This window comes from Erpetoichthys calabaricus, chromosome 1 (genome assembly GCF_900747795.2).
Source record: "Erpetoichthys calabaricus chromosome 1, fErpCal1.3, whole genome shotgun sequence".
NCBI classification, from domain to species: domain Eukaryota; kingdom Metazoa; phylum Chordata; class Cladistia; order Polypteriformes; family Polypteridae; genus Erpetoichthys; species Erpetoichthys calabaricus.
Window position 1 is genome coordinate 269596793 of NC_041394.2, and position 16050 is coordinate 269612842.

The window sequence follows — 16050 nt, forward strand, 5'->3', positions numbered from 1 at the left end:
GTAGCTAAAAGGTATACCTATGTGTTTAATAGTTGTGTGATGATCTGAGACAAAGAGAGTCACAGACTGTAAAAAGATACAGTATGTAGAGTAAGAAGACTAAGAGTGGTCTCATCTTAAGTTCATTAATCATTATTTTGTTTTTTACCAGTGTAAGAAGCCATTACTCGGATGAGTGGCCAGCACGACGATGCAGACGGACTGGCCGGCAGTAACTTTGTACCGGGCTGGTGTAAGTTAATGGCGGGACCAGCAGAGTTCAAGAGTCGGAAGTGATTCCATCCCACAAATGCCAGGTGGCATTGGTCCTTGTATCACAGGACTCCTACAGGGGTGCTTGTGAGATGGAGCCTGTAAATGCAGCCCTATTGGGGCCCATGAGGATTGAGAGAGGGCATTTTGGGGGAGGGCCTCCCTACTTTTCTTATGGGCCAAAAGTGCTCCCTGGAAGATATGACGTGGCACCGGAAGCATTCCTGGGCCCAGTATAAAAAGACCCGCTACCTAATGTAGCTGAATCGGGAGGCAGCAGGCAACACTTAAGAGAAGGAAGAAGACATGTCAGTTTACCCATCCATCCATTTTCCAACCCACTGAATCCAAACACAGGGTCACGGGGGTCTGCTGGAGCCAATCCCAGCCAACACAGGGCACAAGGCAGGAACCAATCTCGGGCAGGGTGCCAACCCACCGCAGGACACACACAAACACACCCACCCACACACCAAGCATACACTAGGGCCAATTTAGAATCGCCAATCCACCTAACCAGCATGTCTTTGGACTGTGGGAGGAAACCCACGCAGACACGGGGAGAACATGCAAACTCCACATTGGGAGGACCCGGGAAGCGAACCCAGGTCCCCAGGTCTCCCAACTGCGAGGCAGCAGCGCTACCCACTGCACCATCCCATGTCAGTTTATTTATTGTATAATTGTGCAACATGGCTGGAAGGAGGTCTGTGAAGGTGCACTGCAGAAAAAATATCCTTTTATTTTATTCTGTTAACATGTGGTGGATTGCTGGGTCTGTAGTTTGGGTGCTCTCTGGCGCCCCCTTGTAATTACACCATCATCATATTCTTTCTATTTCTACAATGCTTATTTTATCCAGTTGACCAGTTTTCTTCACATACTTTTAAGATCTATAGGTGAGGTTGATTGGAAACATTTTTTTATATTGTTTTTAGTAGTGAAATAAAGTTATATTATGAGAGTCAAACATCCATCCCATGGCACACAACCCCTCCACCCACATTCCCAGCCTTGTATGAAGAAAGGTAGGCCTGAGGAGGAAGGTGCAGTGATATTAAAAGGAAACAGGGGGAGAGAGGGGGAAAGAACTCAGCACAACTACGTGGACATTGGATTACACCTCCCCTCTATAGTGCTGTGAACAAGAGAAGATTGTGTACTCCAAATTGACTATACATGAGTCAAAATTGGTGTGTGAGTGAGTGTATCTAGCAATGCCATCTCACCCAGGACTGACAGACATTGTGCATAGGATATACATTGGCTTCCTGCGATGCTGAAGTGGATACATGTCCTGTGAAAATTGATATACAGCAGAAAATTGTGCATGGTATTGTTTTTTGTACTGTGCAAAGTCTTGTGTATTCACTGTATGCTCTACACCGGGTGAGTAGATTACTTCCAAACCAATATGGATGCTCAACTGGACATTGAGTTAGTGGATGCTTAGTTGAGTAATTTGCAATGAATCATAAATCACTATTTCTGCATATTTTTTTAGTTTTCTGCTATAATCCCTTTATGAGAATGCACACCTATGGTTTCCTCTCACAGTAACACTACTTATAGCAGGTTTGCCACTGTTACTTATTTCACAAAATCATTCCGTATTTGAAACAGATATGTTGTGCTCCATAACAGAGCGCTAACTGAGTGCTATTTTTTCTGTATTTTATACAATGCCTAGTCTCTGCGGGGGGTAGGGGGGGGGGGGGGGTTTGGGGGAAGGGGGTTTGTGTGATGTCAAGGGAACTGCTTTGCAATGCCCCTTCAATCTCCCATTCCAGACACCCACCTTCATAAGTCCACCCATCCCAGTTGTTACCTTAGGTTCTCCCTTATTTTTGTTTAGGAAAGTTGGCAACCACTGGACTAGCAGTACCTACAGAGCCAATCAGAGTATGCTGGCTACATTATTTATTGCATTGCACACACTGTCAACACATTCTGCATGTCAAAAACAAAATAGGAAACTGCTACCTCAAAGGAGACAAATCACTCATTACAAACTCTAATAAAAATCATATTTAGTTAGTGATGTTGCTAACTGCTGTATACATCAATTACAAAGAAGAATTTAAACACGTTTTTTTCATAACTGGAGTTGAATGGCTTCTTCTCCTAGGCATTCGTACTGTATTTTTCTCTTGAAACAATCTCAGTAGGGTGCCAACATGGCTAAAGCAGGTTATATGGGTAGTGAGCGCATTGTCATGACATTTACAATCATGGGATGTCTGGCTGTTCAGATCTTGTCTGTTTTGAATAGAATTGATGCATTTGGTGATTAAGCCAGTGAATCTAGTGAGCCTAACAACGTGTACAGTGCTGTATCGAAATAAGTGACGAAACTTAGATTTTAGTGACATCTAAAAGATGTGACGAAAAAGATTTGCATATAATAAATCAAGACGCTAATATACGTGACTATCCCAATATATTCAATCTACTCTATGTTGTATCATATTTGTAAATATGTAGAACACTTTTCAATGGGTAATAGGGTGTATAAGATTAAAGCAATTGTTATAGGTAATGAAGAACATTTTGGATTTTTTGAACCAATAAAGTGCAACATAAAAGAAATGTAAATTTTTAAAGAACTTTGTAATTGTATTTTTTATACAAATAAAGCTCTTTTTTATGCTCTCTCATTGTATTTATTTTCTGCTTTACATTGAGATGTACACCACATGCTTCTGAAGGGTTAATTTTCCATCCATCCATCCATCCATTTTCCAACCCGCTGAATCCGAACACAGGGTCACGGGGGTCTGCTGGAGCCAATCCCAGCCAACACAGGGCACAAGGCAGGAAATAAACCCCGGGCAGGGCGCCAGCCCACCGCAGAGGGTTCATTTTTTAATATTTTATTTCATATTTTACTATTCCTAATATTTTACTTGTACAATGTATTTTTGAGCTTTCAAATGCAATTATCTTCCAAAGTGAAAAAATAAGAAGGCATGGTTTAAAAATTAAAAATAGTCAACCCCTTGCTGTAGCTCCTTTAAAAAAACAACCTATCAGTAAGATGCTGAAGTATGTGTGAGATTTTGATTGCTTTATCACACACAGCAGACTATTTTAGGAAGTGCTGATTCTTCCAGATGCAAGGGCGTTAAAAGATCATTATATCAGCATTTAGTGACAAGGATATACCACTTCAAAAGTCTGAGACCTTTGTTTTAAACTAAGGAAAGATGTGTTCTATACATGAGTTGTTCACTATTCTGGAACTATCCATCCATCCATCCATTTTCCAACCCGCTGAATCCAAACACAGGGTCACGGGGGTCTGCTGGAGCCAATCCCAGCCAACACAGGGCACAAGGCAGGAACCAATCCCGGGCAGGGTGCCAACCCACCACAGGACACATATTCTGGAACTAGATATGAATTATTTCTCAGTTTCTGCTTTTCAAGTATCACTAAAAGTAAGGACTAGACAATAGAGGTTTTATGGTGATCCCACCTCACAGGACTTGTTTCAGGGTGTAGTACATTGTTTATGGAGTTTGCATGTCTCCTCATTATAATTTCATTCTTTTCAGGGTCAATGCACAGGAAATGCATTGATAACTGGCTTAGAATGGTCTGGTGTGATTGAAGGTGGGTGTATGCATTGCCTGACATCTTGTCCAGTTTAGGTTCTTGGCTTTTCATTGAGGTTGGTGGACCCTTTAGTGAACAAAGTTATTACTGAAAATGAACAGGAGGAATTTGATGATACACACAGAAAACATTTAATTGTCATTCACTGCAATGTGTAGTTCAAGTTAACGTCTAATGTCAAATTAAACAGCATAGCTTAAGGAATAAAAATCATTAAGAATTATATTATCTCAAATAGAAGTCTAATGTGAGGTAACAGTTAGAGCTGACTCTTTGGTATTGAAAGCAGTGACAGCAATGCACATTTCCTCAGAAAGCATACTACTAGGCATTAGGGCAGCAACAAATTAAATTTAGACACAGAAGAAGCATACCAGTTCTAATTAAATGGGGATGTTTATTGAACACAGGAAATGAACTCTAATTAAAAAATTGGAAATTGGATTGAAAATCAGCAACCTCAGTGTTCCCGTAGGACACAGGATGAGAGACAGCAACTCAGCAGATCAATAAAACTTTTTATTAAAACAAACAAAACTAAAAAAACAATATTGAACACCTGTACCTTAGTGCAGTGTCTAATTACACTGAAAATGTATCTTTACCAGAGAGAGCATGAAGACCCTACAGCAAAGGGGCATGCAGTGTGACGGTAACAGTTTCCCCTTTGCCATTGCAGATATTAAATCTATTGGTGTATTTTAAGTAAATGTGTGGTTTTATTAATTCCATATGGTAGTGCCCACTTTTTGATCATCTGAGTATCTACAGTGGTCACACTAGTGTAGTAATTAGTACTTTGGCTTTAGTGCACCAATGACTTGGGTTAAATTTAAGACCGAGTCACTGTCTGCGTTGTGTTGGCCTGGTCTTCCTGTGTTTGCACTGTAATCGGGACTGGTGTGGATGTACTTGAGCATGAAATAAATTGGTTCAGAAAAACAAATGGATGGATGAATAATGGTGGGCTAGTGCATTTGATATTCGAATAAGTTATCAGCCATCACCTTCTTACCTAGTGCTTGTGCTCAATAACACAAAATGTAAGAACTTGTTACTGCTGATATACGGTACTGTAAATATTTCTCTGACAGAGATTACTCGTGCTATTCATTTAAAGTAAGACGCACCCATCTGTTCCCATCTAGTTCAGGGCTGCAAAAGCAAAAACTAAAGGTAAATGGAATGCTGGTCCATTACAGGGCACATTCTTGCACACCCCATTCTCACTGACACTTGGCTAATTGAGTGTTAAGTATCAATGGTTTATTCTGACGTAACTGAAAAAACATCACAAATAAAACCTTGTTATTTTTCAGATTATTAAAACTATTAATTTAGTAACTTCCATTTTCAAGTGGAACACAGACTGCCGTGTTGTGTTGTTTCGAAATGCTTTAAACCTTGCTGTTTATAAGTTCTCGAACAATATTTTTGAACTCCATTTGAAAGTACAGTGCTGCTTTAAGGCATATTGAGTATATTGTAGTCTCTGCATTTATACTCATCATTAATATGTATTACCTCTTTAAAAATACCCAAGATTTAAAAGAAAATTGACAGAAAAGTTAAAGATACTATTTTGTTTAGTCTCAAAAAGGTCTAGACTTTACTTTAATGGCAATGTTTAAAAAACCATTACACAATGTGATTTTTTCAGATGTGCATTCATTTGTATTTCATCCATAAGATTAGACTTAAATTCAGCATCCTGTTAGATGTCAGCTGAATTTTGATTGAAATGGTTATACAGACCAGAGAATATTTTGAGATACAGGGTTAAGGAGAAAATAATGAAAAGTTTAACAAAGTGGGTATTATAATTGCAAGAGTGGGCTGCCTATAGATTTAATAGATGCTGAAATGTCCAGCAGTACAAAACAACCACAAAGAGTTAAGTAGTACTATTATTGTTTCAAGTAAGGGGTTATTATGGGCTTAAGTCTGACTTTTGTACGCTTATATTCCAAATGTCAGCTGGTTTTAGTTTGTGAACTTGCTGAATTTGTAAGATAATCTGTTTATACCAGATATTAAGGTAGCTAGAAAAGGTACGGTTTTCATTAAACTGATAAGGCTGTAACACTGTATCAGTATAGGGTTACACAGAAATACAGTGCACTATTTGTTAAATGAGCTTGTAAAATATTGAACTACAATATGGTTTCTGATTTTAAATTTAAATTTCTTCTAAATAGCTTTAGGTAATTTTATTTTTAAATAACAGTTCTGATCGCAACTGAAGTGGCTCCAATGCACATCCTTTTTTTACACCAGATCTGAGGGAACATCTGACACGTGAACAGCCTGTGCTCACAATGAAAAATACTAAAAATATGCAGATCCTTGGGCTTATGGAGGTGTAATAATCTGCATAACATAGCAGTAAAATACATACTTTACACCAATAAAAATAAAGAGAAATGGTATAGCTCATTTTACACCCTATATATGTTTTGTACGTATAGAAAGGCACCAAAACATCTGGGTAGATTAAAAGCCTTTGGAAAAATATTTTATCATTGAAGGCAAATACTACAGCTAATAAAATATTATTAATACGGTTAATAATTAAAAGATGTACTGGAAGTGATGGGCACACATGTTATGAATCTGGTTTTTGTCAGTAGTTTATTAAATAAATTAAATACATTATGAATAAATTAATATTTTCCAACCTGCTGAATCCAAACACAGGGGTCTGCTGGAGCCAATCCCAGCCAACAAGGCAGGAATCAATCCTGGGCAGGGTGCCAACCCACTGCAGGACACACACAAACACCAAGCACACATTTTAGAATTTAGAATCGCCAGTCCACCTAACCTGCATGTCTTTGGACTGTGGGAGGAAACCCACACAGACACGGGGAGAACATGCAAACTCCACGCAGGGAGGACCCGGGAAGCGAACCCAGGTCCCCAGGTCTCCCAACTGTGAGGTAGCAGCGCTACCCACTGCGCCACCGTGCCGCCCTTAATAAATTTAATTAATTCAATTAAATAAATTAGTAAATTAAATAAATCATTCAATAAAGTTTTCTCTTGTTTAGTTTAAATTTGCATGTAATCTTTGTGTTATGCAGTTTGTTTTTTTTTACCTTCGTTGACTTTGTACTTTATGTATCAAAGTTACAATTTTCAATTTATTATCCTTTATCATTATGCCACAACACCATCTTTGTTTTGGGAAGCATTGCAGCCATTTTATGCTTTCATGTTGGGACTCACCTACAAGTTTCTAGGGGTATCAACAGTAAGTCACAGCTGGGTGATTTCAGCAGATGCTCCAGTATTTAAAGTGGCATGTTAGTATTGTGTAATGTCCAAGTTTCTAGAAGTATTAAAATGCAAATTATGACAAGTTACTGAATTTCAGGTAAGAAACTATTCTTTGCTTTGTGTTTTGTAATCTTTCCAGTCCTGATCTCTGCCATCTTTTGCCTACAATTCTTAAATCTCATCCATTTCCTGGTCCTATTCAAACTTTCTTATATGCTCAAGCAAATAGTACAATAAGAAGTCTTTGTGACACAAAAGTTAATACAGAAAAGCACAAAAGAAAATCTTTACTCCAATATTTCAACATAAGAATAATCACAAACCATTCAGTACAGCAGCCTCATTTGGTTAGCTCATAGCAAAGTTGTCCCAATATCTTTGTTAAGGTTGAATCCCAGATTCGCTGTTGTGACTGTTGAATTTTTAGTCTTCATGTTTTGTTGTTTTTTTATGAATGCTCTGATTTTTTCTTCCTAATCTCAAAGACGGTTATTTGTGAATCTAAAATAGCTTGATGTGAGTGGTAATGTGTGTATGTATGTGATGGGCAGAAAAAAACTATGTTAGCTCAAAAGGTGCCAAACCCAATGTGCAAAAGCATGAAATTCAAAAAAGGAAAATCCATGCCATGCTTGACATTATTCTATATTTTTCCTAGATTTCCTGTGTATTTGTAAATTATGTTACACATAATTAGTTCCTTTATTGGAAACATTATTTAAAAGTTTAGAATTTTTTTATTGTCACACTCAGTGTCATTTTGTTTTGCCAATGGGCACAGCTGTTGTTGGGTTTTCACATGCCCATTTCCATTGAAATCAATCCCATAATGCATTGGAATGGTGTGATGATGACTGGTATAAGCTTCAATTGAGCCATTCCTCGATATCTGAGATTGGATGAAAAGATTGGATGAAAAATGCAACTTTTATACGTGCTCTTAATGTTTTTTGTTACTTGTCTCCTGCATATTCATTTTTGACTTCAAATTTTTGGTTATCGTTTTGTGGGCTGTTACGATCATGTTTCTTGCTTCTGGTTTTGACCTATGCATTGTTTCTTGTACTAAGTCTTTTCTCCATGTCTTTCTTCTTAAAAAACTTTTACTGACTTCCTCCAGTTAGTACAATCTTTAAAAAAGCCTCACAACACAAAATATGCCTGGATGTAAACTAAAAATTGGGTTAACAGCCTACACACTAAAATAAGGCCAAGGCAATTAATCTCAAAAACGAGAAGGGAAATGTAAAACCCTGTAAGTGTATAGAGAAGAGAATGTCACACCTGATGGCCCTAAATGTATTATTATAGGGAAGAGAACCAGGGTAAAATTACAAACAAAAACATAACAAGAAATAAGCAAGGGTGGATACAAATGGACCAAGAAAATATGGGAAGTAGCATAAATTTCTACCCAAAAATATATTATATCTAATATTGAGCTTTACTGAAGACATTAAGAGAGTATTATTCTGAGATAAAACTTATCATGATGTCATTTTCATACTAACATACCAAAATATCTTTCATGCAGCTTATCCACAGAAAAGGAATTTTGGATTTAAGCGACTGCAGTGAAATTGAAATGAAGCATATGATGGTACCTGATCTAAAAAAATTCCAAACTGAAATTGAACCTGAACAGTTTTGTTATCTGGTGTTATGCCTTGGCTGGAAATTTAAGAACAGTATCAAGAATGAGGAAAAATTCCTGTCTTAGCCTGCAGACATCTCAAGCTTTTTGTGGGATTTTCTGATGCCCACTTTTCCACCCCTGTAATATGGAAAGCATCAAGTCCTATATAAAGTACTTTTTTCCTATTGATCATATATATTCTTGGTTAACATTGATTTCTTGTTAGTTCTTTACTTTAAGTACACCATAGTAGTAATATTTTAGATGTAAAAATATCAAACAGCAAACAGCATATAAAATAAATTACCTGGTTCTACTTAATTAAGCCTTAAAAATGAAATATTTTCTTTGGTTGTTTTGCATACTGTATACTATATGTAATATAGCAGCTGTAAGCACATTTTGAACCTTTTTTTACATTTTTCAGACATTGCAATGCAGTATTTATCATATGATCCATAATACTGCAATAAATAAAAAACACAACCTTAGGTTATTTAAAATAAAATTTAAAAATTAATAGCAGACGTACTTGTCTAATTTTATATGAACTATACTATCATTAAAGTAGACAGTGGGACTTTAGGGACATTCAAAGCTAGATTTATTTTGGAAGAATTAAGTAGGTAGGTAGGACTGGCAAGGTTTGTTGGGCTGAATGGCATGTTTTAAAGGACACCTGTTCTCATGTAGATTATTCTAATGTCCATCCATTGTTTGGACCTGTTTTCTTATGGCACAATCACAGGTAAATTGTTGTCATGTTAATCCATTGTTTGAACCTACTTTCTTATTGCACACTCACACGTAGTTGGGATTGATCCTACCAGTATCAGGTGCAAAGCTGTTATATTAACATTAATAAATATATATACTGTATTTATATATATATATGAGAGAGAGAGAGTTATATTTCACTCTGCTTTCCCATGTGAACAGACCTGGGAACTCAGAAAGAAAAGCTCTAGGGGAAGGACTGAGAATTACACACCTTGGAATGTGTTTTGCCCTCAGGGACAAGTAAGATCAGTGGCGTAGCTGGGGGGGGGGGGGCAAGGGGGGACATCTGTCCCCGGGCGCAGCATCCAGGGGGCGCCAAATTGATGTTACAAACAGGCATACAGGCAAACAGGAGGGGGCGCGAAATCTTCAGTTGTCCTCAGGTGCTGAAAACCCTAGCTATGCCTCTGAGTAAGATGGTCAAGAAAGTGAAAGACAGGAAAGTTCCTCAGGTCATGTGACACTGTCTAAGAGGTGATGAAAGTGGATAACACCGACAATATGGCAGTTTGCAAGAGGTCACTGGAAGTGATTGATGTCATTTGGAGTGGCTGTTCTAGACCATTCATTTTAAGAGCTTCTCCCATCTGCTAATCAGGACCAAATACTGTTTTTTTCCTTGCCAGTGAGGCATTTGTTTTCTTCAAGAGGAATATCAGTCTGAAGATAAGGACATTTATTTGATTACTAATAATTACTGATAATAAATAAGACACATTGCCTGGAATTAAAAGTATGTTCAGTAATCCTGTCACCGTGTTTGTTGATCATCCCCTAGTACTCTGTTTTCCTTTTTCTCTATACCTGTATATATTAACTTATTTGGGGCATTCTTCAGCTGTCTTATATAATAATGGCAATGAAGCGAAAGTATTTTAAAGAAAGTATATAGTAATGAAAAAAGAATAATTCCTGATGCCTCTTGGGTATTCTTGACTGTGTCATGTTCCCTAACAGCTAGACAGGGTGGCTTGGATATCTTCCCCTCTGAAAATATGTATTTATTTTCCTTTTCCAACATTGTACTTCTCCCTGTCTCTTATTCTCTATAAACTTCTTGCCCCTTTTCTTACCACCAGTTTAGCGGTTGCCTAATGACAGAGCTGCCTTTAAACACCTTCCTATGGTCACTTTGATGTCAAAATTACTTTCATGGTCACAGAAGCCCTATATTCATTCAACGGAAGTGAGGTTAGTGCTCCTTAAAAAAGATACTTATAACCTTGCACCCTGAACTCTTAATATGTATGTTAAGCCAATACGTTCTTATTTTTAGATTGTCAGGGAATCCCGTCCAGTACTATATTCCAGCTCCTTACAGTCTAGAAGAAACAAAGCAAATATTTACCAGGGCGCCCTTTTTCCCTCAGTGATTGTGCTTTTGTCTGTACCAATTCCACAGACATACACTCATAAAACAAACCACTTCTGGTGGTGTACTTGTTATTGCAGTGGAATGGCAACTTTTATTGACAATGATATTTATATACATTGTTGTATAGTACATGCACTATTGTAGCTAAAGTAACTTGCACTACTTTAGCTATGACAGTTATGTTTGTGCTTGCCTTCTGAGATTATTCACTATGGATTTCATTTATTTCATCCTGTGTAAAGTGTGTTACATGCAATACACAGCTTCTTATTTTATGAATGTGAATTGCTTTTCAAAGTGTTTATAGATTGAAAGATCCACAGATAAGTATTATTTACTAGTCATGTTACCCGCCAAAGACAGGTAATAGAATACATTTAAAAATATTTAATGCCCATTGCCCTACATGAACATTCAGTGCCTTTCCTCTGTCTCCTTGTGCATCTGGACTTGTCTTAACCGGCACTCCCTCTCTCTCGAGCGTTTCAATATAGTTTGCTTCTCAGACACTGTCATTTCGGGGCACCTTGCTCTCCTCCTTGTGGTATAGTATAGTCATTAATAAATAAATAATTAAATAGCTGGCTTGGTCTCAGTGGATATGCGTGCTTGCACGACTGTGGGAGGTTGGTGTGGTGACTGAGACAGAGCACACCTGCAAGTGAGGGTGTGTTCTGTCTTAATTGCTTCATTGGCTTTCTGCAGTTCGTGATTGGGGCACTGCACCCATGGTAGCATCTAAGGGGGAGCAGGCAAGAAGAAAAGGAACATAAAGACAAACGAGGGGAAAGCAGAATCTCAAAAGAACGGAGGTACTGGCAGGAAAATGGGAGAGAGAGCTGAGTGCAAGAGCGAGCGAGAGAGGAGGAAGGCAGCAGTGAGGAGAACCCCTCAGGGGAATGTGAGGTCAATTCTCAGAGGCTGCTGAAGTGGATCACTCCGGCTGAGCATTTCAAGGAGCTGTAGTGATAAAGAGTATGGGCAACTCTCCATGGAAGACCTTTAAGGCAGCGGAAGTTGGAAAGGCTCGGATTGGGAGCCTTACTGTGAGCCATGGAACAGCAAGGAATCAGACCTACCATTTAAGAAGGTAGTTTGTGCCTATCAGTTTGATGTTTTCTCCTCCTGCAAGGTCCAGTCAGGATAAGGAGAGAAGATGCCAGGATAGAGAAGTTACACCGGGGTTCAGAGATTTTTAGAAGGGCAGCTTTATTTATTGGATTATATATTATATGTATTTATTTATTGTGATTTTTTAACCTTCACTGGACGGTGTTTTTTTTCAGATTATTTATTTATTTAATTTTTATGCATTGCACTGTTTGGAATCACTGTTTGGTTTTGAATGTTTTAATAAAAGTACTGCGCACTGTATCACCTACCCCTTGCTTTGTGTGTGTCCTCATCTGCTATGCTCATCCCTTGGTTATGTTACAGAAGATGGCGGGTTCAAGAGGCTCCATAGAACAACAGGGAGGGTGGAACCAACCCACAACATCACACTCCCATTGAATTCTATACACCCCTGCTTTGAAGGTGACTGTCAGCGTGCCTCCTACACCTTTACTGCTCCTCGTGTGTTTCACACTCGCACTTCCTCTTTTGATCTCGTTAACAAAGCCAAACTGACCAATCACACCAAAGCTCAAATGACCAATCAGATTGCTCAGAGGGACTGGACAAATGCAGACCTTAGCATTTTATTATATAGTAGATCTAACGGTTGAAAATTACTTTAAGAACCCTAATTCTTAAAAGAAGTTATAGGATAGTATCATGTGAATTTAATTGTTGTAATACATTTTCTGTGTATAAAATGATTATAGTTATAGTCAGTACTCCTCTCACATTGTTAGAGTTTTGTACAAAGACAAAAGCCACATAATATAATAAAGAGCCTTTTTTTGAATTGTTTAGATCCTCATTGTTAACCAGTGACCCTTTCCTCTTCAATCCTCCCATGGAGCGCAAAAATAAGTAAACAGCCTCCAAGCTAAAAGATAATTTTTCCTGTCACTGTTCAGTGTTGGTGTGGTGGTTGGCAGTGATGTCACCATCATTTTTAAAGCAGGCTCCCACATTAGGCTACACCTATGTCACACTATGGTTTGTGGTATTAAGTAATTATACGTCTTACCATTACAACTTGTCTGTTGCTATGCCTCTGAAATGTAATGCACATGACTCGTGTGTGTGTGTGTGTGTGTGTGTGTGTGTTTTGGTGTGTGTTCATGTTTCTCAGTTAGGTTCTGTGAGGTGTCATTTTGTTCTAATTGCTTTAAATGTTAGCCAATAAGATCATGTGGCTTTTCTGAGTAGCTGCTAAGAGACTCAATGATAATACCCCCCAAAGGAACATCTTTATGGCTTTAAAACAGATCTGCTAAGAATGCAAAAAGCCAAGCATTTCCCAGTTTCTAATGACTATTTTATTTGGGGTTAAATACAATTCTGGACATTTAAGGACACCTTGGCTAAACTATGTGCTAATACATGTATGTATACTAAGGGTTAAATAATTCTTTAATCAGTATTTGAAGCTATTACATACAATTAAAAAAAATATGACTAGTGTACAAACAGTGTCTTCGTAAAAAAAAAATTTAAATCAATAATTTAAACAGACACTAATGCTAGATGCAATAGCAAATAAAAATGTCATTTAACCAAATACTTATTAAATACTTGGTGTCAGCCTCATATACTTAAAAGAACTGTATCATTATATAAAATATAATTGCACTGATATCTTTATGCTCATTATTTTCTCAAAGCAAAAAAAATAACTGCATTTATTTTTGATTCATGCTGTGTGCTGTATATATTGTACCTCCGCTGTATATTCACACTGCTGTAAACATAAACTTTCTCTCTGTCTAAGTATGTTTTAAAGAAGCACACCTCATTCCGCAAATTCTTAGTCAGCAGTGAGAATTATAGGCTCGAGGATCAATCCACACTTAAAAACAACTGAATTTTTCAAATGGCTTTAACATAGCAAGGTTTGGTGGTGCTTTCCTTTAAAACTTATCTATACAAAAAAAAAAAGTTCACAGAAATATTGACTATTGTATAAGTTGACCAATCTTACCTTTGTGAGTCAGTCTCAGCCTTGGCTGACTGTAAGAGACAGCCAACAATCGACTCCCAAAAATTAGCCACAAGCAATAAGCAACAAACCTCCTGGCTGTTATCATTCTCTTTCAGTGTCACTTTCTTAAACTCCCTTGGATTCCTTGTAATTCCCTCATGCAGATCACAGCTTTCAAAAAGACACTGGTTTCCTCAGTTATAATGAGACCTTACTTTTCACAGTCCATTTAACGAGAATGAAAAAACAAAATAAAATGCTTTACCACACAATGCCCTCCACATGAAGTGTCACATTGCTTTCAGTGGTCAAGCTGCTGTCAAACTCAATCCCTTGCATTAAACTGTAGTTTTTTTTTCTCTGTCAAGTTTTATCCAGAATGTTTTGAAATGCAGCCTTCCAAAGCAATGAGGTTTTTCTTAAACGCGATGAAACATCCCCTGTAATTTCTGCTTTCTTCTCAACAGAAGGCAGGCAGGGTTTAATGCAGATTTACGCTTCTTTTCATCATAACACAATGGGATGCAACCCCTTTTAACTCTGTCTTGACAAACGGCAGGCATTAATTCACCTTTCACCTCTGCTAATTAGCATCCTCTCCCTCTCTCTCTCTCTCCCTCTCTCTCTTTCTTTCAGTGTCCCTCTTTCTTTAACTGAGTCTCGATGTCTCCTAAGATCTGGCAGTTCCACCCAGCTGGGATATAGCAATCCCTCTGCTCAAGTTCAATGGGAATTGAAGTCAGCTAGGTTTCCAAGAAGTATTTTTAATCCACGTGCCATTCAGTGATCCTCCCTTTTCTTCATCACTCCCAGATCCCCTGGTGTCAGCATGGATAGGGGCCAAGTTTTTATTGCTGTGATTATGACGGAGCACTTCGCTGGTGCAGTGCTCTCTTTCACCAGAAGCGAATCTGATTGGATTTTGGAAATAGACTGTTTAGGTTTGTGTGACATGTGCTGTGTCAACACAGCATGATGTGTTTATACAGAGCTCACACTGCAGATACACAGATACTTTTAAAATCAGGGGCGTTGATCAATTAGCTCTAAGAGATAATAAAGGCACCAGCACATATGGCCCATTTTAAAAAACATATTATAAATTGGACCATTTTGCTGAGTTTAGCATTTATGTCAGGTTGTCTAAGAATTTACCAAGGATCCTGAGAGATGTTTATCATTCAAAATAACTAAAACTAATGTGGCAACATCAAAGTTTTTTTTTTCTTAATACTGAATTCTTGTCATGGATTATTTGCAGCTAACTTATCTTTTAGCCTATCTAGATATCCTTAAGTCAGTACATTTAACATTATTTTCTTTTATCAATGTACTTTTACATTGTATTGATTTAATAATAATAATACTTTATATTTATGCAGCATCTTTCCCATGCTCAAGGCATTGTTAGAAAAAATGTACAATACAAATAAACATCATTACAGTGCAATAAATATCTTATTTAACCTATTAAAAAAAGTTACGGTGGCACAGTGCATAGCGCTGCCGCCTCACAGTTAGGAGAACAGGGTTCGCTTCCCGGGTCCTCCCTGCGTGGAGTTTGCATGTTCTCCCCGTGTCTGCATGGGTTTCCTCCGGGTGCTCCGGTTTCCTCCCACAGTCCAAACACATGCAGGTTAGGCGATTCTAAATTGTCCCTAGTGTGTGCTTGGTGTGTGTGTGTGTGTGCGCCTTGCGGTTGGCTGGCGCCCTGCCTAGGGTTTGTTTCCTGCCTTGAACCCTATGTTGGCTTGGATTGGCTCCAGCAGACCCCCGTGGCCCTGTAGTTAGGATATTGCGGGGTTGGATAATGGATGGATGGATGGATGGAAAAAAGGTACTCAGTTTACACATTATATTATTAAAATTAAAATTGTGTGCTAAAATGCCATCTGTTTATGTGTGTAAGGGAACTAGCATATACAGTTATCCAGTGCATAAGTACTCTCACTAAAAGTACATGACATTGTCTTTTCATAAAAAATAATAAGAATGAGCTAACTCCGAATAATTAAAAAT

The 16050-nt window shown here is 38.0% G+C and overlaps 1 protein-coding gene across 1 annotated transcript in view; it reads right to left on the minus strand.

Annotated features, from left to right (window-relative positions):
• Positions 1-14937, minus strand: part of sema3e (sema domain, immunoglobulin domain (Ig), short basic domain, secreted, (semaphorin) 3E) — a 161151-nt gene extending 146214 nt beyond the window's left edge. Inside the window, exon 1 of the mRNA XM_028814961.2 lies at positions 14032-14937. Within this exon, the coding sequence (XP_028670794.1) occupies positions 14032-14137 (106 nt within the window). The 5' untranslated portion in view covers positions 14138-14937. The remainder of the gene's footprint in view (positions 1-14031) is intronic.
• Positions 14938-16050: the final 1113 nt, after the last annotated feature.